The 22,955-nt window shown below is 47.5% G+C and overlaps 1 protein-coding gene across 1 annotated transcript; it reads left to right on the forward strand.

Annotated features, from left to right (window-relative positions):
• Positions 1 to 4,364: 4,364 nt before the first annotated feature.
• LOC118156937 (aconitate hydratase, mitochondrial) lies at positions 4,365 to 22,526 on the forward strand (the record flags this gene model as incomplete). The annotated part of the gene is made up of 17 exons (XM_035311183.1): positions 4,365 to 4,555; positions 5,648 to 5,906; positions 8,131 to 8,223; positions 12,351 to 12,509; positions 12,884 to 13,034; positions 14,180 to 14,284; positions 14,527 to 14,618; positions 14,895 to 15,000; positions 16,264 to 16,421; positions 17,336 to 17,409; positions 18,137 to 18,248; positions 18,435 to 18,557; positions 18,732 to 18,887; positions 20,041 to 20,232; positions 21,054 to 21,186; positions 21,494 to 21,615; positions 22,025 to 22,526. Coding segments are annotated over 17 exons (2,370 nt in total), but the record flags the coding sequence as incomplete, so codon positions are not given.
• Between the last annotated feature and the right edge of the window lie 429 nt (positions 22,527 to 22,955).

Below are 22,955 nucleotides of genomic sequence, written 5' to 3' on the forward strand. Positions count from 1 at the left end.
CTCCCGTTACTCCGGGAGCCGAAGTAATGACTTGATTCCGGCCTTCTGAAAGTATTTTATGAAGCTTAATTCTTATTTTTTATTATGACCTCACTGCTTTAGCGGTAGGAGTTTTACAAAAGAGTTGCTTTTTTATTTAAGCAAAAGTCAACTCGGTGTCTTCACCGTTGGTTCGGAATTAGCTGTTAATTTGCACTTTAAACAGAAATGACTAGCTATAAAATGAAGGCAGATCTTTGATTCACACAATTAATTGGTTCCCGTTTTACGGTGCATCGACACGTGAGAGCAAGCAGGCAGTAAGGTGGATGCTGTGTAACGAGGAACAAAGGCTGTGCTAGCACGGTGGCTGTGTGGAATTCAGTACTCTGGGAGCCTGTCCGGGGTTATCAGTTGTGTATCCTTTTAAAGGACAGAATCACCTGGCTGTAATCAAACGTTTGTCTCCTTGATCACTGTAGGAGGCAAATAGTGTTGTGTTTTTTTTTTTTTTTCTTTTCCAATCTTTAGCAGCCTAGAGATTTAATGAACAAGTGGATTGTGTTGCCAGTGGCGGTGATGATGTCGGCACTGAGCGTGGCACGTGCTGTTAACGCTGGTTCTGCTCATCGCCTCTCCTAAAACAGCTTCTGGAGTTGCACAGGAAGCTTATCTCGCAGAAATAAATCGGAGTTAGCCCGGTTCAGGCCAACTGCCCTATTTATAGTACAATTCTTCTAATAGCCTCAAAGGGTTGAGGTCTTTTTCATGCCTGCCTGAAAGATGCTTTTAGCAGCATTCCGTTTCTTGAGCCACGTTGGCTGAGGATTGACTGAAAGAAGTACGAAACTCCAAACCAGCCCAAGTGTTAGGGTTTCATTGAAGCTCTTGTCTTGTATGTGAGTATGGGAATGACATTTGGTGAGCTTTGTCTACGTTGGCAAAAAAAAAAAGTTGGCTAGAGTTGGACTGATCTTCAGGACGCTAATTTTGGTTGTCCTTCGGCGGTGGGCCTGGGAAACCAGGCTGCGTTCACATTTTGATTATACCGTACCATTTTTTAGGCCGTACCGTGGTCAAAGATGGAAACTTGGCCGGTGTTCTTAGACTAGGGGGGATGAGGAAAGATGGTATTTGGGTTTCAGCTAGAGTTTACAGGAGGGCTTTCTGGGATAGGAGTGCACGTAGCATAGTTTCTACTCTTTTGACCACGAACTGACTTACTGGACTTATCTACCATATCTGGTGCCAAAACGTGAGTTCTGGAAATTCAGTCGTGCATCTAGACCATTCGCTGCAGCGAGCTAAATGCAAGACAGCTAGCTCTTCCAGATGAGCCCCTGAAGTCTGTACGGGTAAGAGTTGGCTTCTCTGAGATTTCAAATTAATGACCCATGTAAGAGGCTGTCTTCTCCATGCCTTTTGAGGAGGCTTTTCACCTGCCAAAACAGTGGTGGACTTGGGAGGCCTGCAGTGCTTTCTCTGACTGAAAGCTGGATGAAGGACACTGGTGCAGGGAAAACAAATTCAACACCAGAGGAGAAGAGACCACTGGGCAGCTGCTCGCTGGGTACTCAGTCCAGAACTTAACACTGCTGACTGCCTCCTACCCTTGGCTATTGGTCCCAACTTGTCACTACTCTGTCACTACTCACCAAAAACAAAGCCCCCAAGCCACCACCTTTCATGGAGGAGCATGGGGGGGGGGGGGGGGGGAGAAAAGCGGGAAGCTGGTGACTAAATCGCGTTGTTCCCCCCCCCCTTTTCAGAGGCACCGGGGGGGGGGAGGGTGAAAAGGACAGGTGCAGACCCTCAGTTTTCCAGACTTCCATGTCCAGCTGGGATCCTTCTCCTCAAGCAGGCTCGTTTCTCTCCCCTTCCATTTCTTGAGCTCTGAAGCTGTGGTGGGGATCAAACAGAAGTCAACTACTTTGTATTGCTGTTTCTGTGATTACAATTTGACTATTTATATAGCATTCTGATTAATACTGAACTTCACACAGCCATTTCGTGAAGTAAAAACATGTATGGACACACATACTCAAACTGAAAAGGTTTTATCTGAATTTTATCTGAAATAAAATCTTTGCACCTCTCTTCAGATCTTTGGAGAGCCCTGCTTTAGATTTTGATCAGCAGCAGCTCTGGTCCCAGGCAAGACCAGAATGCTGCGAAGCCTCCACCATTACTTTACTTTGCCAATCTGTTCTCCTTCTGTGCTCTGAATTTTGGTGAAACGTAGCTTTCAGTTTACTGGGTGACGTGGAGGAACTCAGCTAATCATTATGCCATTTGGGTTAGTTTGTGGGAGACAGAAGGAACCACTGCATTACAACAAAATGCCTTTCCTGGTCTGGGGAAGAGATGATTTTTCCATGAACGTTGGCAAAATCCCTTAGTGTTTTCCAACCACTCCAGCAGTTGGAAGCTTTCAAAATGTGAAGGATATCTCGTGAGGCAAAGGTGTTGTCCACAGTATTATTTTTTCTGGGTGAATGCTGAAGTTTATTTTTTAAAAAAGCAGATACGAATAAACAACTAAGCAAACACAAAAACTGTCTGGCTGCTAGATAAAGAGCAACAGGGGGAACGAAGCTGTTGGTTGTTTTTTTCCTCCAGCAGGAGAAGGAAAGTCTCCCTGCTGACACATGTGATATGTTCTGGAAGTTCGGAGCTTGAAGTGCAGCCGAGTGAAATCTGATGACTGGCTTTCACTTGCACTTCTGGGAGAGCAATGCTCTCTTGTAGTGCCGTGCTCACGTCCCATTTTCTTTAACAAAAACCATGCGTGGCTGCCAGAACACCGTAGACCCTTATTGTTCCTACAGAAAGGTGGATATCGAAGAGCCTAGGATTGTTTGGTAAGAAAAGAAACCACACCCTTGTTGGTAGTGTGCTAGCTGTTAGGATCTCTCCTAGATTTCCTGAACTTTTTATTACGGAAGACATTGGTAACATTTATCAGAAGGACAATAAAACAAGATTTGGATTAAAAATTGGTGGTATCGTTTCATTGATCATGGCTGATTTGGGCAATTTTTGAAATGCTGGTAGCAAGAAAACTGGGGAAAAAATATTCACAGGGAAAGATGAAAAAATACGCAATTAAAGATTTGATTAGCATCTTTGGTAATGCAGAACCAGGGTTTGGTACTGTGATTGTACATACAAAGTCTTGTCAATGTAAAGTAGAAGATGATAGAATCAGAGGCTGGTTTGGGTTGGAAGGGACCTCAAAGCCCACCTGGTTCCAACACCCCACCGTGGGCAGGGACACCTCCCACCAGCCAGGCTGCCCAAAGCCCCATCCGGCCTGGCCTTGGGCACCTCCAGGGATGGGGCATAGGAAACCCAGAGTAGGATTAAATTGTAACACTGGGGGAGGAAAAACTCTGGGCTCTTGTTTTCTGTTTCCAGACTTCCAGCAACGATGACAGAGACTTTCAAGGGTTGTAAGACAGGCATGTGCCAAATCCTTGGCAGTTTTTGTGGAGGCTGCCCTCTGACTCCATTTTCACAGCTGCGTGAGGGCCTTTTAACCCTGGCACTGACCTGCTCCTTCTAGGTCAGGTGCTGTAAAGGTACCTTGCGTAGCCTGCCCTTCTTCCGTGTTCCAGGGGACTGGTTCACTCTGGAGGCGGCCAAGTGATGTTTGGGCTTTTTTTTTTTGGTGGTGTTTCCTGCTGAACCTGTGGTATAGCTCATCCGTCCTGCTGTTAGCTCGCCTGGGGGGCACGGCTGTTCTTGGGGGCAAGGTGAGGATGTCCCCGCAGCCAGATGGGTGAAGCAAAAGTGTTTGGTCCACAACTGGCCTCTGCTGCTCCGTGTTATGTTGTAGACCAAGCACATCCACAGAGTCACTGTCGCTAGCCCTGAAATGCAGCTCACCTTATGCATCGTGTAATAATGTGCTCGTGGCTGGGTGTAGAGACCCTGCACAGGGAGCGTGGTATGTCGTGGTGGAGTAAAAGGGCGTTTTCTCAGTCCCATACAGTTTTGTCTGCCAGTCCTTCAGCATAAACTCAATACCAGCGAGTAAATACAAATGTGGAAACCGTAGATGATGTTCTCCACCGTGGCCGTAGTATCTCAGGAATACATCCAGCTGTTGGTCGCTTAGGGAATATCTCAGAATTGCCTGAAAGAAGATTTCATACGAAAACAGAAGGCATCTCGTGCTTCAGATAGGAACACCAAGTAATTTGGTAAACGCTACCAGCTCTGGCTATCCTGCTGTCTCACTGTTTAACTCCATATGTAGCATTGTGTGATCAAACATTCATTGTGTCTTTAAAAAAAATAAAAAAGTTCTGCAAACTTTCTGTTCCCCAGCCTGTAAAATTCCAGCAATTAAAGCTGAAAAGCAAGTATTTTATTGGTACTAGAGGGATTCACTCTGCGGGGTTGCAGCACTAACGCTCTCCTCTTTCCAGCATGCCTTGAATGGTGGGATACGGCGCTACCATGTCGCACCCGTCCTGTGCCAGCGGGCCAAGGTGGCCATGAGCCACTTTGAGCCTAATGAATACATAAACTATGAAAAGCTGGAGAAGAACATCAACATTGTCCGTAAGAGGTAAGAGGGGAGGAAGGAGGAGGGGAGGGGCCGGGTCAATGTGCAGAATTTAGCTCTGCAGTGATGGGAGAGGAGGGGAAAAAAACACCACAGGGCTCTGGCAGAGGGAATATTTACTGGGGAGAGCAGCTCGGAGCCGCAGCAGTTGCCAGCGTAGCGAAACACGAGTTGTAGCGTCTCTGTGCAGTGGTGTGGGGCTCTGTGGGGAGGGTTGTAGGATGAAGCACTGTGACACGTAGAGAACCAGGTCAGTGCAGAGGAGGCACTAGAAAGGGTTGCCCTCTTTCTTTAATGCCCGCCTTCGTATTGGCGCTTGGCGCCTTCCTGGGGAAGCAGCGTGTGGGCAGTGGTCATTGCAGGCTAATGCTCCTTTGCACCTTGTTTTGACGGTGAACCTTCTCCCGTGTGCCACTGTAGGCGTCAGACACAAAAAGGAGGGCTAGGAATTCGTAGTCTGTGCAAACATGGTGACCTTAATCTGCTGATAGAGGCTTGCCGAGTTGTCATTCCTGCTCCACTTACCTTGGCAGTGGTTTGTAAGACATGTCCTTCGGTCTCTGCGTCCTTTGTTAGATGTGGTAACTCTCGTTTCAAGTCGTTGTGTCTACTTAGTTACCTCTCAGAAGATCTCACCACTGACATAAATAGGCTCCTCAGCTGAGACAGCCAGTCAGAAGCCTGCAGGACAAAAGGTCTGTGTTCGCGAAACTCTGCTTAGTTGTCCTTCCTTGCTGTGGGGTCTGGTACTTGTGAATTGAGTCTGACCTCTCTCTCACCTCCCTATTTGCTGTCCTGGTGTGACCTTGAGAAATGAGCAGAGTCAAAGTTTCCTTTACTGTGCAGGGAGATTGCAAAAGAAAGCGCAGAGTGACGCTGGTTTGTATCCTTTTGAACTTTCTGGACCAAGCACCTGTTTCAGCCAGCTACCGGTTGATATTTTAGATCCGTAAGCTAACCGTGCAGGCTGCTGTATGTTCGTGTGTTTTAGAGTGGTAAAGGGAAGAAGAGAGTATCTTTGTTCTGTTACATGCTTAAGGGGGCAAGTGTTAAAGTACACAACGTGCAGATGTAAAATTCTTCTCGTCTCCCCAGGCTCGACCGTCCCCTGACCTTGTCTGAGAAGATTGTATACGGCCACCTGGATGACCCAGCGAAGCAGGAGATTGAGCGAGGCAAGACCTACTTGCGCCTGCGGCCGGATCGCGTGGCCATGCAGGATGCCACTGCTCAGATGGCAATGCTGCAGTTCATCAGCAGCGGGCTGCCCAAAGTGGCCGTGCCTTCCACCATCCACTGCGATCACCTCATAGAAGCTCAGTCAGGTGGTGAAAAAGATCTTCGGAGGGCCAAGGTGACTGTTGCAGAGACTTAAGTTCAGGCCGTTTGAAAGCTTCTTTCCAGTCTAGGGGAGGGATTTTTATTTTTTATTCCAGGACAGCCACAAAATCAGACAGATAGCAGGTTACCTGTGGTGGTTAGCTTGGTAGATAGGTCAGATGCAGTAAAGAAACAGAGTGAGCAGGGCTGTGGGAGTTTTTCACCAGAGATTCATCCCTGGCATGGTTTACAGGACCATGACAGTAGGAAGCACTAGCTCTTAATCTGCTAACAATGGAATTGCAAGTCGTATATATGTTCTGTAGAGCAAGAAGATGTTTCAGGTAAGGGAAGAAGAAAAATCTATTTCAAAGGGTAGGAAAGGAAGGTGGATTACTCTAGGGAATTAACGCTGTGTACAGCAGCATGAAAAGCTTTCTGAACATGCATCTGCGTTGCGCTGGTTTATCCTGCGAAGGGGGAGCAGCTAACTGCTCCTGTTTCCCAAACCACTTGCAAGTGATTAGTGCTTACTGAAGCATTTCAGCTTTCAAGACCAGCAAGGATAGCTAATAAATGTATATACAGGCATGAAGGGTTTGATTTGGGAATTCCAATGTTGTTTGTCCAACTTCTGGTTCAATGAGGTTTTGTTTCTTTTTACATTTCCCCCGCAGTTTTACTGCTTATTCTTCCTTAGGGGGTTCTGTCAAATGTAAACACATTCACCTCTGTCCCACATACCACAACGAATCTGCCAGGGAAGAATATCCTGTTAGCATAGCAGGGAAGTGGGGGGAGCCTTTTTTTTTCCAAGTGGGCATAGCGTAAGTCCATTATCAAAGCCAGGAGGCTTCTGACTTGGACCCTGATACTGAAACTGAAGAATCTGTTCTAAACACGTCTAAAAACGCTCAGCTGCATTTTAAGATTTTAGTCCGTATCTGTTCGAAGAAATTCCTGATGTCAAAGCAAGTGCTTCTGGCTTTTCCCCCCCAGGTTAGAGTAAAGCAATGTACACCGCCAAAGATTAAATTTGGAGAGTTCTTGTTCTACATTTTGTCTCAGGCCCAAGTTATGAGATTAAGAATTTGGGACCTTACCAAATAAGACTGTTGATTTTCTTCCCTCACCTCCTGTCTTTCCCCTATTCCTGCATTTGTTCTCTTCAGTGCAATGGTGTTTGGCTGCAGCCCTGAGCTGAGCAGTGTTCCTCGTCTGCCACCCGCTCTGAGCAGACCAAGTAAAGGTCCTGCCTTCTTGTGACTGGGTTCTGCTTCTCAAGCTGCCAGTTGGCACGTAATGAATGCTGGCAGGCCTCAGGGTGGCTTGGATCTGCTCCTGGCACATCAGCGTGCTTTACTGGGGGAGGGATGCACAAACAGAGTGAAGTGACCTGACTCCCAGTGGAAAAGGAGGCTTAAAGAACTGCTGCTGCCTCATGGGAAACTTCAGCAAATGCGTGCTGAGACAATTCTGCCATTATCTCCAGTTTTCCCTTTCTCCTCATTCTGAAGCGGAGCTGCCTGAGAAACGTCCTTAAGAAACTCCCTCCTCCTGGTGCTTATCTTATCTGTTCTGCCGCTCCTCTGCCAAGAACTATCAGGACGTAGTACTGTCATACTTCCTTGGCAACCGTGGCTATTCTCACAAGCAATTTTCATGGTGTGGCCTCCACGAATAACAGTGGTGGTGCAGCAAGAAAGGCAGCATTGTGAGAGCCTTAAGCAAGGGACTCGGCAGAAGGAGAAACGACACCCACCAGCTCCCCTGGCAGCGAGCAACTTCCCATTCCGTTTCTTCATCCGTAAAAAATAAAGCTGAAATGCTTATCAGGAGGTTTGAAATGTCTGCAAAGCATGCATAAAACAAAAGAAACAGCTGGTAGAAAAGGAAGGGGGGTCAGAAGAGGAGAGAAAAACAGGTTAAAATTCCCTCTGAGAGTAGAAGAAATGAGCAGGGCATTCTCCAGTGCCTTATTGGCAGGGTTTTCCTTGAATTGTGAGATTTGGCATTGGAAACTAAAAAAGATGCCTTAGTAGAGCTACAAGTTGGCTGAAATTAAGTGGCCTGCTACAACTGACTGGCAAACAGCCTTGATCTCTTTCGATTTTAAGAGCGTTGTGCACCTCCCTCTAGCTGCTGCAAAACTGGAGCAAACTATGCACAGGCTTGGGAAGAAGGGAATGTGTTTGAGCTCATGATCTGCCAAAGAACAAAATGTGTTACTAATACCATGTGTTTTCCTGTGTGACTAGGATATAAACCAGGAGGTGTACAACTTTCTAGCAACAGCTGGTGCCAAGTATGGAGTGGGATTCTGGAAACCTGGGTCGGGAATCATTCACCAGGTAAAGTGTGTGCTTGTAGTCGTTGAACATCCAGTGGCTCTTCTACCTTATGGTGGGGGGAGAGCTCCAGTACAAACCCGTAGAGAATTTCACCAGTTGAGAGGAACAACTCGCTTTCTCTGAGGCAGGTGAACTTTCTCGCTTGCTCCCTTTCAGTTATCTTGGCAGCAATGTTTTTACTTAAAGGTTATTTTTGTCAAAGTGTAACCTGATGCGTGATTAGTTAGTGCCAGCAGCAGGCCACGTGAATCGCAGAACCGTAACTGTTTGTGAGCTGGCTTGTCTGGGTACGGCTGGGAGAGTAAAGTGATGCCGTGAAAATAGCTACTTAGGGCTAACGTGGGTTCCTTGTGGGAGTAAGGAAGGAAGCTTTTGGAATAGACCTTTTCTAAGGCTCTTTCGTATGTGTTTGGTTTCATTTAAGAAAACAAAACCAGGAGAGAGTGAATGAGGACACCAAATAGAGCAGCTATACAGAACTAGTACACATAACTAGTTGCTATCTGAATTGAATAAAATGCAAAAGAGTTTTCAATGGGTTTTCAGGTCTGAAATTCTCTTGCACCTCAAAAGAATATGCATCCATATGTGACCACGAAATGGTGGAGTTCACTATTCTTGGCGAGGCCAGGAAGGGAACCAGTAAAACCACTGTACTGGACTTTCGGAGAGCTGACTTTGGGCTGCTCAGGACACTGGTTGGTAGAGTCCCTTGGGAGGCGGTTCTGAAGGGCAGAGGGGTCCAGGAAGGCTGGGCGCTCTTCAAGAGGCAAATCCTAATGGCGCAGGAGCGGTCTGTTCCCATGTGCCCAAAGATGAGCCAGCGGGGAAGAAGACCAGCCTGGCTGAACAGAGAACTGTGGCTTGAGCTTAGGAGAAAAAAGAGGGTTTATAATCTTTGGAAAAGTGGGCTGGCCACTAGGGAGGACTATAAGGATGTAGCGAGGCTGTGCAGGGACAAAATTAGGAAGGCCAAAGCTCATCTGGAGCTCAATCTGGCTACTGCCGTTAAAGATAACAAAAAACGCTTTTATAAATACATCAACACAAAAAGGAGGACAAAGGAGAATCTCCATCCTTTACTGGATGCAGGGGGAAACTTAGTTACAAGAGATGAGGAAAAGGCAGAGGTGCTCAATGCCTTCTTTGCCTCAGTCTTTAGCGGCAATACCGGTTGTTCTCTGGATTCCCAGTACCCTGAGCTGGTGGAAGGGGATGGGGAGCAGGATGTGGCCCTCACCATCCACGAAGCACTGGTTGGTGACCTGCTGCGGCACTTGGATGTGCACAAGTCGATGGGGCCGGATGGGATCCACCCAAGGGTACTGAGAGAACTGGCAGAGGAGCTGGCCAAGCCACTATCCATCATTTATCAGCAGTCCTGGCTATCGGGGGAGGTCCCAGCTGACTGGCGGCTAGCGAATGTGACGCCCATCTACAAGAAGGGCCGGAGGGCTGACCCGGGGAACTACAGGCCTGTCAGTTTGACCTCAGTACCAGGGAAGCTCATGGAGCAGATCCTCTTGGGAGTCATCATGTGGCACTTGAAGGGCAAGCAGGCGATCAGGCCCAGTCAGCATGGGTTTATGGAAGGCAGGTCCTGCTTGACGAACCTGATCTCCTTCTATGACAAAGTGTCGCGCTGGGTGGACGAGGGAAAGGCTGTGGATGTGGTCTACCTTGACTTCAGCAAGGCTTTTGACACCGTCTCCCACAGCATTCTCCTCAAGAAACTGGCTGCTCTTGGCTTGGACTGGCGCACGCTTCGTTGGGTTAGAAACTGGCTGGATAGCCGGGCCCAGAGAGTTGTGGTAAATGGAGTCAAATCCAGTTGGAGGCCAGTCACTAGTGGCGTCCCCCAGGGCTCGGTGCTGGGGCCGGTCCTCTTTAACATCTTCATCAATGATCTGGACGAGGGCATTGAGTGCACCCTCAGTAAGTTTGCAGATGACACCAAGTTAGGTGCGTGTGTCGATCTGCTCGAGGGTAGGAAGGCTCTGCAGGAGGATCTGGATAGGCTGCACCGATGGGCTGGGGTCAACTGCATGAAGTTTAACAAGGCCAAGTGCCGGGTCCTGCACCTGGGGCGTAATAATCCCAAGCAGAGCTACAGGCTGGGAGATGAGTGGTTGGAGAGCTGCCAGGCAGAGAAGGACCTGGGAGTGATAGTGGACAGTCGGCTGAATATGAGCCAGCAGTGTGCTCAGGTGGCCAAGAAGGCCAACGGCATCCTGGCTTGTATCAGAAATAGTGTGACCAGCAGGGCTAGGGAGGTGATCGTCCCCCTGTACTCGGCTCTGGTGAGGCCGCACCTCGAGTACTGTGTTCAGTTTTGGGCCCCTCGCTACAAGAAGGACATCGAGATGCTTGAGCGGGTCCAAAGAAGGGCGACGAAGCTGGTGAGGGGCCTGGAGAACAAGTCCTACGAGGAGCGGATGAAGGAGCTGGGCTTATTCAGCCTGGAGAAGAGGAGGCTCAGGGGCGACCTTATCGCTCTCTACAGATACCTTAAAGGAGGTTGTAGAGAGGTGGGGGTTGGCCTGTTCTCCCACGTGCCTGGTGACAGGACGAGGGGGAATGGGCTAAAGTTGCGCCAGGGGAGTTTTAGGTTAGATGTTAGGAAGAGCTTCTTTACTGAAAGGGTTGTGAGGCATTGGAACAGGCTGCCCAGGGAGGTGGTGGAGTCACCATCCCTGGAAGTCTTCAAAAGATGTTTAGATGTAGAGCTTAGGGATATGGTTTAGTGGGGACTGTTAGTGTTAGGTTAGAGGTTGGACTCGATGATCTTGAGGTCTCTTCCAACCTAGAAATTCTGTGATTCTGTGATCCAAGATAACCTAGCACATGATGAAGCTTTTTGTTTTTTTAAACCCAACACCTCTAGCAGGACTTCCCTACCTTGATTTTGGTTGGTTTGCTATGGATGTCCAGGAGACAGTTTTCATTGTTCCTGAGTTGCAGGCAGGAAAAGTTGAAGTGCAGCACAAGCAAGAGGAGTGGAGAGGAGAACAGATGACTGTTAAACATGCTGTCAGCAGGGAACTTGTGACCAGGTGCAGTCAAGAGCTCTCTGACGTCTTTTCTTAGCTATGGAATGAGTTACTAAGGTTACTTTAACTTGGTGTGACGCAGTGGAGAAAGGAAATAGAACAGGTGAACTCCCCAAAAGGTTGTGGGAGCACCTCAGGTTACTTCTGCTCTGAAACCACACATAACACTTGTCATGTGGCAACATAGCTCCCTATTGTTGTTACCAGCTTTCTTGTGATTCACTTTCTGAGGAAAAGAAGCTGGAGAAAATTTGACTTATTGTACAGCTTCAGAGTCCGGCTCTTGGAATTGACCTTTCTTGCATGCGTGTGTAAAGGTGGAAGTACTACAGGCCAAAATCTTAGCTTTCTCAGTAAAGGACTGCTGTAGTTCTGCCCAGGCTGTTCTGTAAGATGTGCTGTGAGTTCCGTGCTTCCCAGAAAGGCTGTACATCATGTAGGTACGGCACATAGGCAGTAAGAAGTTCATTAGCTTGAATTCTTTACTGGCTTACTACTGTAGGAAAGTTGTCATTTTTCAGTAAAGGACTGTGGTTTTGCTAATATTTGAAGAGTTTTGCATGGGATCAGTAGCAGCAATGAGTGAAAGGCAGCCTCCTGGTGTATTTGTGCGGGATTTTTCTGTGTGATTAGGTTTTGGCTGGCAGTAAGGATTTGGAGGGCCCTGCTGGTATTCTACTGCTGCGGGACCATAAAAGCCTGCAAAAGGTCTTGCTAGCGCTGGCCAGGTGAGCTGGCTGGCTCAGCGGTTGATCAAGAGTCTGGAGACTAAGGAACGGCTTCTTGAGCCCTAACAAAGGTTACTGGAAGGAAGAGGTCTTCCAGTGGAAAAGGGAAGATCGTTGTTTAAGTCTTCTTACTGTCCTGGGATGAGCAAGGGCCAAGACTTGGTACCTCGTTCAGTCATTACATTCTCCAGAAGGCAGTTGAAATACAACTGAACTTACTGTCTAAAAGAAATTTCTTGCTACTGAAATCTGCAGACAAAAACTAGGCTATATTCTTGTTGGCTTTCTTGCTGCCTTTCCCCTCCTTTCCCAGCAAATAAGCAAGCAAACAATCTGTTTTTCTTTTCAGATCATTCTGGAGAACTACTCCTATCCCGGGGTTATGCTGATCGGCACAGACTCACACACCCCCAACGGAGGTGGCTTGGGAGGAGTCTGCATTGGAGTGGGTGGAGCTGATGCCGTGGATGTCATGGCAGGAATCCCTTGGGAGCTTAAATGCCCAAAGGTAGGAGCAAAAGGAACACTAATCCTCTATGTGGGGCGTGAGCTGTAAGATGGGTAAGAAACATATGTAAGGCACCGTGGTGCCTGTGTTTGCCTGGCTCAAACAGCCAGTCTATGGTTTATTGGCATCTCTGAGTTTTGTTTCCAGCCTTTTTAATCTGGGGACTGGGAGAGGTAGGTGAGTAGTGATCTGTCTTCAGTTGGCCTTGACAGGGGGTTCAGCCCATGTGCGTGTGCTGTGGTATTTCAGGATTTTCCCCGTTGTGTTTTGGTGACCACCCAGATTCTGAGAAAGAAGCCTGAGGAATTCTCTTGACTGCTGGAGGGAAATGATACCAATGTACTTTTTTTGTTGTTTTAATTCATGTTGTTAAGGTTATTGGTGTAAAACTGACTGGCAAGCTTTCTGGCTGGAGTTCTCCGAAAGATGTGATCCTGAAGGTGGCTGGCATCCTCACGGTCAAGGGTGGAACAGGCGCCATCATCGAATACCACGGGCCCGGTGTGGATTCAATCTCGTGCACTGGTAAGGCAACAGGAATCTTGTCTGGAGTGGGTTGTTGTTGGAGGTAGGTGTTGGGTTGTCTGTGAGGGGAAGGGAATGGGGCAAGAAGTGTTAAATGTTCCCTCTTAGCCTGGCTGGGAGACCAGTACACAGCAAACTGGGAGTCTGTTTCTCTGCAAGCTGGTGGGGTGAGAGTGTGTAACAAGTGAAAAGCCTCTCTGGACTGCTCTGTTACCTCTTGGGACTGTGAGAACGCTGAATGGTTAATTGTGAGGATTCCTGTAAGGTGGTGCTGTCAGGATGAGAGTAAGGATGGAGGTATTTTGCCATATGCTTAGAGGATGGAGATGTTGGGGGTAGTAAAGGTTGACATCTTCATTTCAGCCTAAAATAGGTTGTGAGTAGGGAAGAGAAATAGGTTGGGACAGGGAGCAAAATGTGTGACAGCTGCTAAAGAAAAAGCTTCCCAGAAAAGCAGAGCAGAGGAGAGACTGGAAAGCAGCAGTTTAATGTGGAGACTTGCAGTAACCAATTTTGGGTCTCAGGTGCTGAATTTGAACCAGCAGATACTGCAGTTAGTTGTCTGTAACGAAAGTGTGGTGGTTTTACCGTGCCAGGCAGCTGAACACCACAACTGCTCTCTCATCCAAGTACTAACCGGGCAGACCCAGTACAGATACTAGTCAGGACCAAATTGAGAGAGGTGTCCCTTCCTTTGGCTTGAAATGTAGCCTTTAAGCTGGGCCTCTCTCCATTCATAATGCTTGGCTACTTGGAATAGTTGCTACTTGGAATACTTGCTTTTACGATCTGAGAGTATTTTAGGATTTTTTTATTCTCTTGAATCAGAGAGCATTGACTTGTGATACCTGCTTCTAGCTCCCTAAACGTAAAACAGCAAAAGAGCAACTCGTACAGCTTCATCACTGTGTCCTTGAAAGGCATGGGTGATCCCAGTGCCACTAGTGATTTTTTTTTTTTTTTTTTTTACTGTTTTCTATCACTGGAGTCTTTGTCTGGAATCTTGTCTGTTGTGGAGTTAGGTTTGTGCCTAATGCACTTGATCTCTCTTGGCTTTGCTGTCTTTTCCATGGGCTGACTCTTGAAGAATTGGATGGCCTTGGACTTTGTTGACCCTGTGGTCTTTTCTCCCACTCCTTCACTAGGGATGGCAACGATCTGTAACATGGGGGCTGAAATTGGAGCTACCACATCAATCTTTCCTTACAACGAACGGATGAAGAAATACCTGGGCAAGACTGGGCGAGCTGGTAAGAGGGCTTGGGGGTTGAAGTGGGTAGAAGTGTGGGTTTGAATGAAGGTGTTTTCTGGGAGCAGCATCCTCCTGCAGCGGTGTCTGATGTGGCTTCTGTCCTTGCGTGTACAAGCGGGGAGTCTGTAGCTGAAGTGCCTGGGGAAGCACCTGGTGGACCCTGTGTTCACTTGTTCTGGTCTCTTTCTTTTCCATCATATCTGCTGCGGTTTTTCAGGTCTCCCTTCTTTCTCATTCCAGACATAGCTGCGCTGGCGGATGAATTCAAGCAACACCTGGTACCTGATTCTGGTTGTCAATATGACCAGGTGATAGAAATCAACCTCAGTGAGGTAAGGCTTCCTTCCTGCTTGCCATCTTGGATGTCATGGTGAGACTGCCTCGTGTGAATGAGGACTAAGCTGGGAGTTGGATGCAGCACCCCTGGTTGTGCTAAAACGTGTAACAAACACTGAGACCTGTCCCACTAACAGCTTCTGCTCAGGCAGGCGAGTCCTATTTAAACAGCTTCCAGGTAGCAAATCAATTCCTTTCATAACTGTTTTTTTTTTTTTTTTTTTTTTTTTCCTGGCTACTGTAATTTCTGACTCTGTCGTTGTTTCTTAAAGCTGAAACCACATATCAATGGACCTTTCACTCCAGACCTGGCACACCCTGTGTCAGATATTGGTGCTGTGGCAGAAAAGGAGGGCTGGCCTGTTGATATCAGAGTTGGTGGGTAGCATTTGCTCTTTCCTCCGCCTTCATCTTTGTGCCATAAATGTTGCTGTCTTGGGATAAGCAGTTGGTCATATAGCTTGGGGTCTAATTCTTTAATTACTGCTCTATGCCCTTTGACTTTTTTGCAGTGTCATTTCTACATAGGCATATGAATTTGCTGGGAAGAGTAGTCTCTGTTTTTTTCCCAGGTGTGTGTAGTCTCCCCTGTGGCCGAGGTCTGGGATAGCTGGAGGGATTTAGATCTCAAGAGCTAGGCAAATTTTTTGCCTTGTTGGAAATTTTTGAAAGATGGGGTTGCCAGGAATGTTACCTGGTACACATTTGGTCAAATCCACAAGCAGGCTTTCAACAAAGATCTGTCAGGCGCACAGCTGTGCATTCTCCAAGCAGGAGACTGAGCTCTCAGGACAAAGTGAAGTTGATGCTCGCTGTCCTGAAGAGGAGGGGTGGATACTAGTACACTCCCTGGCTTCTCTGGAATTGCTCCGGGTGGGAATGAAAAGAATGCAAGTACGTTGTAAAGGCCACATCCTAGGTAGAAACAAGTTATTCAGTAGTGTTACAAGTAGGATCAGGAGCAGCAGTAGTTGAAAGTCCAGAGTTTTACTCTTTGCTAGTTAGCATCAGAGTGCTGTCAGTGCAACTCTGTATGTCCTCGGGTGATCTTCACACTGCAACAAAGGATGTTTTATCCAAGGCCTACAGAATGCCTATACCAAAACAAACAGTGCGTTGGGGTCTAGCCCACCATAACTGAGGTGAACTAATTGGGCGTGTAAATTCCTTGGAAGAAAAAAAAGAAGAAAGGCCAGTGGGCTCTGAGGTGTAAGTTGAAAGGGCTGGGAAATCTAAAATTCAATATGCGTAGCGAGGCTCCCACCTCTTCTTTTAATCGTTTCCTTGATTTCTTCTCATCTTGATTTGTAGCCTTTTCTCTCTTCCTAGAAGAATACCTCTTTGTGGTAATTCGCCTAACCAAAGTGCACATAGGTGGCACTCTGACCCTGTAAAATAACCAGCCTAGTGACCAGGTAATGTGTTCTGGCTTACAGCCTCCGAAGCCTGAGGGATTGATTGCTTGTGACCACAGTATCTTGCTGGGAGGCTTGGCAGTGTTTGTACCTGAAACTGTTTCAGGCTCCTTGCCAGTGGAAAAGGAGGTTGTCTCTTGTTTTATTTTTTGCGAGAGAAGGTCTCCTCAGGGAGAAGCAACCAGGGCAGCACTAACCGCCTCTCTGTCTCTGTCAAACACCACAGGCCTGATTGGCAGCTGCACCAACTCCAGCTACGAGGACATGGGACGCTCTGCAGCAGTGGCAAAACAGGCGTTAGCACATGGGTTGAAGTGCAAATCGAAGTTCACAATCACTCCAGGCTCAGAGCAGATCCGAGCCACCATTGAAAGGGACGGTTACGTGAGTATGACTGCTCTTTACGGGTCCAAACAGTAAAGGTTAAACTTTTCCAGGCGGTACTCAGGAGTCTGGAAGTGACTAATGGAAACCTCTTAAATTTGTCCTCGCGTATTGCTGGAGGCGCAGTGACTGATACAGGGACCAGCCTTGTGTTACTGTGCCCCTGGGTCCTGCCACGAGCCAGGCAATGTTTTGACCTGATACGTTCATCCACTCTTCTCCTTATAGGACAGTTTCGGATGTGAGCAAACCTGTGTATGTAGGAAGTAGGTCCCATAGACTAAAGATAAAACTCAAGTGTTTCCCTAGAGGAACCACCATGTGCCTTCTCCCCTTTTCTGTGGGGAGCAGAATATAACGATATTTTAATTGGTTCTAATATCTAGTAAGTGTTGGATGCTGTCAGAGCTTGGGGATCAGCTGTATGAGTTTATGTGCGGGTGTGTCCACAACTCAGCTTTTTATTTGTCTGACTGCAGTTACTTCTCTCCAGCAGTTGCCCTCTTGATTGAATCCCTTACGGAATGGACTGAGCAGGCCCATGTTTGCCTGCACTTTTACCAAATCACTCCTTAGGCTGCCAGGAAATGTGGTGAAAATTAATCGAACCAGCTGCTGCCCTTCAGTCAAATGTCTCTGAGTAGCTGGATTTCGCTCAGTTTAAAGTAGGCAGAGAACAGGAACTTGATGGTAAATCTTCCTGTGCCGTTCCCCAGCATTAACTTACAGCTCTACTGGCATCAGCCCCCTGTATTTATGACAATTACCCAAAACTTGCAAGTGAAACAAGAAGAGGAATTTTCTGAGGCTTGGTGCTTTCTGTTAGAAGATGGATGTCCTCTTTCTCTGAACGAATGCAGTGAGAAATGTACCCCAGACTTCCTACTAATCATGAAATTGTTGTCCGTCCCCAGGCACAAATCCTGCGTGATGTTGGAGGGCTGGTTCTTGCCAACGCTTGTGGGCCATGCATTGGCCAGTGGGACAGGTAAAGTGAAAGACAGGCCTCTGTCTAGCTTTGTATCTCAGCTCCTAAAGCACTCTGTGAAGCCAAATTTGATAGTAAATACCACGCACAGGGAATTAAACACACTAGCCATTGGTCGTAGCTGCCTGATGCACACTGGAGGAGGAGAAATAAACCGCACATCTATGCTGAGCCTTTGGATGAATGAAGCTGCAGCATGGCCACATCTATAGGTTTTTGATAGGGAGAGAAATGGAGAAGAAATGGAATTCATTCTCTTTCATCCATTCGTTCTCTTTCTCTCCATTTTGAAATGGAGAGAGAGCAGTTATCTCTGAGAGGATGGGCTGGAGTTGGTGTGGGCCTTTTAAAACAGGAAGAGTGGTTGGTCTGGCTTAAATCTCTGGAGTGGCAGTGAGGAAAATCCTGATAAAAGAGGTGGGAGACACATGCTCGTTTGGCTCTGTCATTACTGATGGTGGCATGTCCAAAGGCATGCACTTGATTACTGTTCAGACGGTTCAGCACTGCACAACATGGACTACGGAAACTACTCCAGGAATCAGTGTCTGACTTGGCATTGCACTGTCCTTGGTTTTGAGTCTGTACTTAGGGGAGGAAAATGTGTGTGCTGATTCATGTTTCCAAAGATAGTGATTGCTGCCACAACCAAGCCTGGGGATTTAGCAGCCAGTTACCTAGAAGCAGTATTCCCTCTGGATTTGAAGAGTGTTTCCTTCTTTCACAGGAAGGACATAAAGAAAGGAGAGAAAAACACAATAGTTACGTCTTACAACCGGAACTTCACAGGTCGCAATGATGCCAACCCAGAGACTCATGCGTTTGTGACCTCCCCAGAGGTAAGAGACAGCCAGAGGGGGCATGGGGAATAGTTCCAATAGAGCCAATTCCGCTGCCTTCGGAAGAGACCCGGCGTAGTTTGGTGTGTAGCTTTGAGAGCCTTCTGGCTGCTGTCTTTGTTAGGCACAGGGCTTTCAAATGAAGATGGGAGGAAGACTAAGCCTTTAAATTATTATTTTTTTCAGATTGTCACAGCCCTGTCCATTGCTGGCACTCTAAAATTTAACCCCGAGACAGATTACCTGACAGGAACAGATGGGAAGAAGTTTAAACTCGAAGCACCTGATGCAGATGAGCTGCCCAAGCTGGTAACTGCTTGCTCTGGAGATGGAGGGAGGGGAGGCCGGTCACTGTCAGTGTTTTATATGTAGCAGAGGAACTCTTGTGCACTGCCTTTAATGTTAAAATTGGCTTGTTCTCTTCGCATGCTGTTGGGGATGGCTGAGACTGATGATTCTCCTTTCCTTTTTATTCTTTTGAAGGATTTTGACCCAGGCCAGGACACCTATCAGTACCCTCCCAAGGATGGCAGTGGGCAGCACGTGGATGTGAGCCCCACCAGCCAGCGCCTCCAGCTTCTCGAGCCCTTCGATAAGTGGGATGGCAAGGATCTAGAAGACATGCTGATCCTCATCAAGGTCAGGAGCAAGGCGGGGGAACACAAGCCGCGACAGGGCTGGGCAAACAGGGATTTGCACGTGGACTGAAGCTTTGGGTGTGCCTTGAGCTGACAGATTCCTCTCCCTTCAGCTGCATTGCTATGGGAAGTGAAGCAAGGGTCTTGCTTCCCTTGTGGTGTTGTTTCCTTCTGATACTTTATATATTATGACTAAGAGACTTTTCTGTTTGGGGCTAGTCATTAGCTAACACCATGAAAAATTAATTTTTTACACCCTGTAATATGATCCCACCCATACCACGCAGTTTGGAGAATTTGTCCCAGTTACAACCATTAATTAGCCTCTCTAATGTCTGACTGTTCTAAGATGCGTTTTGTCTGAAAGGAGGTCGTTAGGATCTTCTCATCCACCGGTATTTATGTTGTCTTCCCATTTTACAGAAACTATTACTTCGCAATAGTTAAACATTACATTTCAGTCTCCTACTGAAGACATGCTTTGTTTCACTCTGTGTGATGAATTAACAGGATGAACGCTTCAGCTAACACAGTGATAGGTGCTGAAATGCAGTCCCTTAGGAATTGTCCTTCAAGAGAATTGTTGATTCTCAGCAGCAGAGAGCCGCAGATATTCCCAAGGGCCGTGCTTCCATACTGAGCTCTGCTTGCTTGACACGCACAATTCCTTTGGAGACACTCTGGGAGCCAGTTGGAGGGCTGTTCTCTCTGGTCGGGAATTCTGCTCCTACAGGCTGAGGAGGCTTCTATGCAGATTGGGAACTCTGAGGAAACACTTGGTGTCTTGCTGAGCTCCTCCAGCAGAGAGGTTGAGCTGTACCAGGAAGAACTTAATGGCTTTTGGTACCTGCAAAACCTGCTGCTGAGGGAAGTGAGGACATGGCAGGAGGTGTCACAGCTTACCGTATTTTTCTGACTCTGCCCTTTGGAACAGGGATTTTCTCTGCCCAAAGCGTGCAGAAAAAACATTCTTTTTGGCTTTGCATTCTGCCTTAGACCATTGTGTTCTGCGTTAAGAGTGCCTTGATTCTATAACATGTCTTGGGTTTGTGCTTTTAAGAAGAGTAGGAAGATCCTTCAGAATAAAAAGTGCTGAGGAAGGGCCAAGTCATTGATCCATCCTAAAGAGACTGACCTCTTGTACTTCCCCTTAGGTAAAAGGGAAGTGCACCACTGACCATATTTCTGCCGCTGGGCCGTGGCTGAAATTCCGTGGCCATCTGGACAACATCTCCAACAACCTGCTCATCGGCGCTATCAACATTGAAAATGGCAAAGCCAACTCCGTGAGGAACGCGTTAACCCAGGAGTTTGGGCCAGTCCCAGACACAGCCCGCTACTACAAGGTGAGACCGTCTCCTGGTGCATCTATTTTAGGAGGGTGTTTGCACTTTGTGTGCTCTGTGCCAAGACCGAGGATCTCACCCTACTGCTCAAGTAACAGCAGCTGTGAATTCATTCAGCACTGAGGCTTTTTCTTGGGACACACTTTGACTGTGGCAGTTCCTAAAGGGGATTCTGTCCCTACCTGCTGCAGGGCAGAGGGCGGAGGATCTTGTGAACCAAAGGGGACCAGAAACCCTAGGTGAAGGGAGCAGAACACCTCTAGACACCGCACAACTTGCAAGGCACTGCTGTCATCAGGCTGCAACTAAATCTCACCTCTTTATCTGAGCAGATGGACCTCAGTTACTACGTGAACCTAAAGAATTCACCTATGGCTAGTCTAAAATTCTATTCTTGTCCCCTTTGTTCTTTAAAACTTGGCTTGGAACATCTCGAAGTGTCCTTTCACTCTCAGAACAGCTTGGCAGCAGTATCAGATTGGTTCTTCTGGTAGACAGAAGTAGAGGGATCATGGTGGTGTGAATGCTCACCTGGCACAAGACCGTGGAAGGAAAGGTGGTGACAAGGATTTGCTCTGGCTCCCAAGAGCGATCCTCTTCAGCCCGTGTTAGCCAAGAACAGCAATACCTAACTGCTCTGAAGCACTTAGTTCCTTCATTTCTGTCCTTCCTTAGAACCAAGGGGCGTCTCCTGGCAGGAAGTACCATAGCACAGCAACGTCACTAGTGTTGCACTGACATGAGATGTGTCGGGGTTGTGTTTATTGCTAATTCCTCACCTGAGTGACTGCAGAAGTCTCAATCTTCCTCTTTTATCACAGAAAATGGGTGTCAAATGGGCGGTTATTGGGGATGAAAACTACGGTGAGGGATCAAGCCGAGAGCACGCAGCGTTGGAACCTCGTCACTTGGGGGGCAGGGTCATAATCACCAAGAGCTTTGCCAGGATCCACGGTGAGTTGCGCTTCCCCTGCAGCGTGTATAAACAGGATGTGTTTGGCTGGGGCGGCAGAGATGTTTACCTTGCCCCAGGGCTCAACACCTGTGGGAAGGAACTATCTGCTGACAGATCGTGTGGTCCCTCTTGTCGGGAATCCTCTTCTACTTAGATGTGCCACTAACAGCAGATAACGCTGATTTTGTGACAAAGGTAGTAATTACTGTTAGAGTCCTACTCAGAGAAGCAGTGAGCAGCTGGGAAGTTATCCTCATCCCCTGCAGCGGGTTGTTCCAAGTATACTTGATGGTTTGTTCTCTGCAGAAACCAACCTGAAGAAGCAAGGCCTACTGCCTCTTACTTTTGCGGATCCGGCAGACTACAACAAGATTCATCCTGTGGACAAGCTGAGCATCGTGGGGCTGGCAGACTTTGCTCCTGGAAAGGTAAGTGCCTGCACATCTTGTCACGGCTCTGGGGGTCGGGGATGTGCCCGTGGCAGGGAGCAGCATGGTTGTGTGCGAGGGCCTGGAGCAGCAGCGGCACTGATGGGCAGCACGGCCTGGAGGCCACAGGAGATGCTCCACACTAGCGGCCTAGGGTCAGGATCAGATCATGTTGTTCTGTTTTGGGAAGTCCTCGTACAACATTCTGAATTCTTGGACTTGTTACCTAAGGCGGGAGCGCTCCCTAGAAGGAACTGCAACCACGCTTCTCTCTTAAGACCACCCCTGAGCTACCATTTTCTGTTTTCGACCCTTTTAAAAACATGTAGGGATTTTCCTGTGAGAAGCTTCGGCTAACTTGCTCCCTTGAAAAAGAAGGGGGAAAATAAAAGCTGTCTTTTTCCCTTAGCCTCTGAAATGCATCATCAAGCACCCCAACGGGAGCCAAGAAACAATCATGTTGAACCACACCTTCAACGAGTCACAGATCGAGTGGTTTCAAGCTGGCAGTGCCCTGAACAGAATGAAGGAGCTGCAGCAGAAATCAAGCTAAGTGCGCACAATGCCCCCAGTGCACTGGACTCGATTCAGCTTTGGCATTTTTCATGAAAGTGCAATTCCATGCCTACTGTTGGAATAAATGTCTGATCAAATGTAACCATAGCTTCCTTTTTGTTATGGTACTTCCTCTTCACTGACACTATGAAAAGGGAGTGCAACCAGGCTTACTTTTGTCTTTTAAATTCCCCAGCTCCCTTTTTCTATTTTGGCTCAATTTCAGTTGTCCCACAGTTATTTATACTTGGAAATAACCAGCTAAAGTGGGTTTGTCTGCTCAGTTGGTTGTTTTCTGCCCATTCACTTTACTGATGGCTAAAGATTTAAAATGGAAATAAAGACTGTGACCATCTCTTCTGCCTTGCGTGATTGTCTTCATAATCCGGTTCTGCAGCTCCTGCTTTCCCCCTCGCTGTTGCTGAGAGGGTGGGAAAGAACTTGAAGATTCAATGCTACCTGCCCCGTTTGTATTGTTATGCAAAGGCCACATGGTTAAGGGAAAAAAAAAAAGCCTCACAGCTGTAGCAGTGCTCTGAAAGCAGTAGGAGCAGAGGACCGGGGGTGTTTATCCCCTGACATTAACTATGGCAGGCTGTGCTCACGACTAATGCTGCCTTCCTGTTCAGGGCATCAGTTCCACTGTTAGAATGACAGACTTGCAGGAAACAAGTGAGTTATGTACACTTTCCCAACATCGTGCAGTAAGTAATTTCCTCAAGAACAGTTCACCTCCACAGCAGAAGCGTGATGTTGAGAACAATTGGGTTAGAATAGCAAATAAA

Source organism: Oxyura jamaicensis (assembly GCF_011077185.1).
Source record: "Oxyura jamaicensis isolate SHBP4307 breed ruddy duck chromosome 1 unlocalized genomic scaffold, BPBGC_Ojam_1.0 oxy1_random_OJ106552, whole genome shotgun sequence".
In the NCBI taxonomy this organism is placed as follows: Eukaryota; Metazoa; Chordata; class Aves; order Anseriformes; family Anatidae; genus Oxyura; species Oxyura jamaicensis.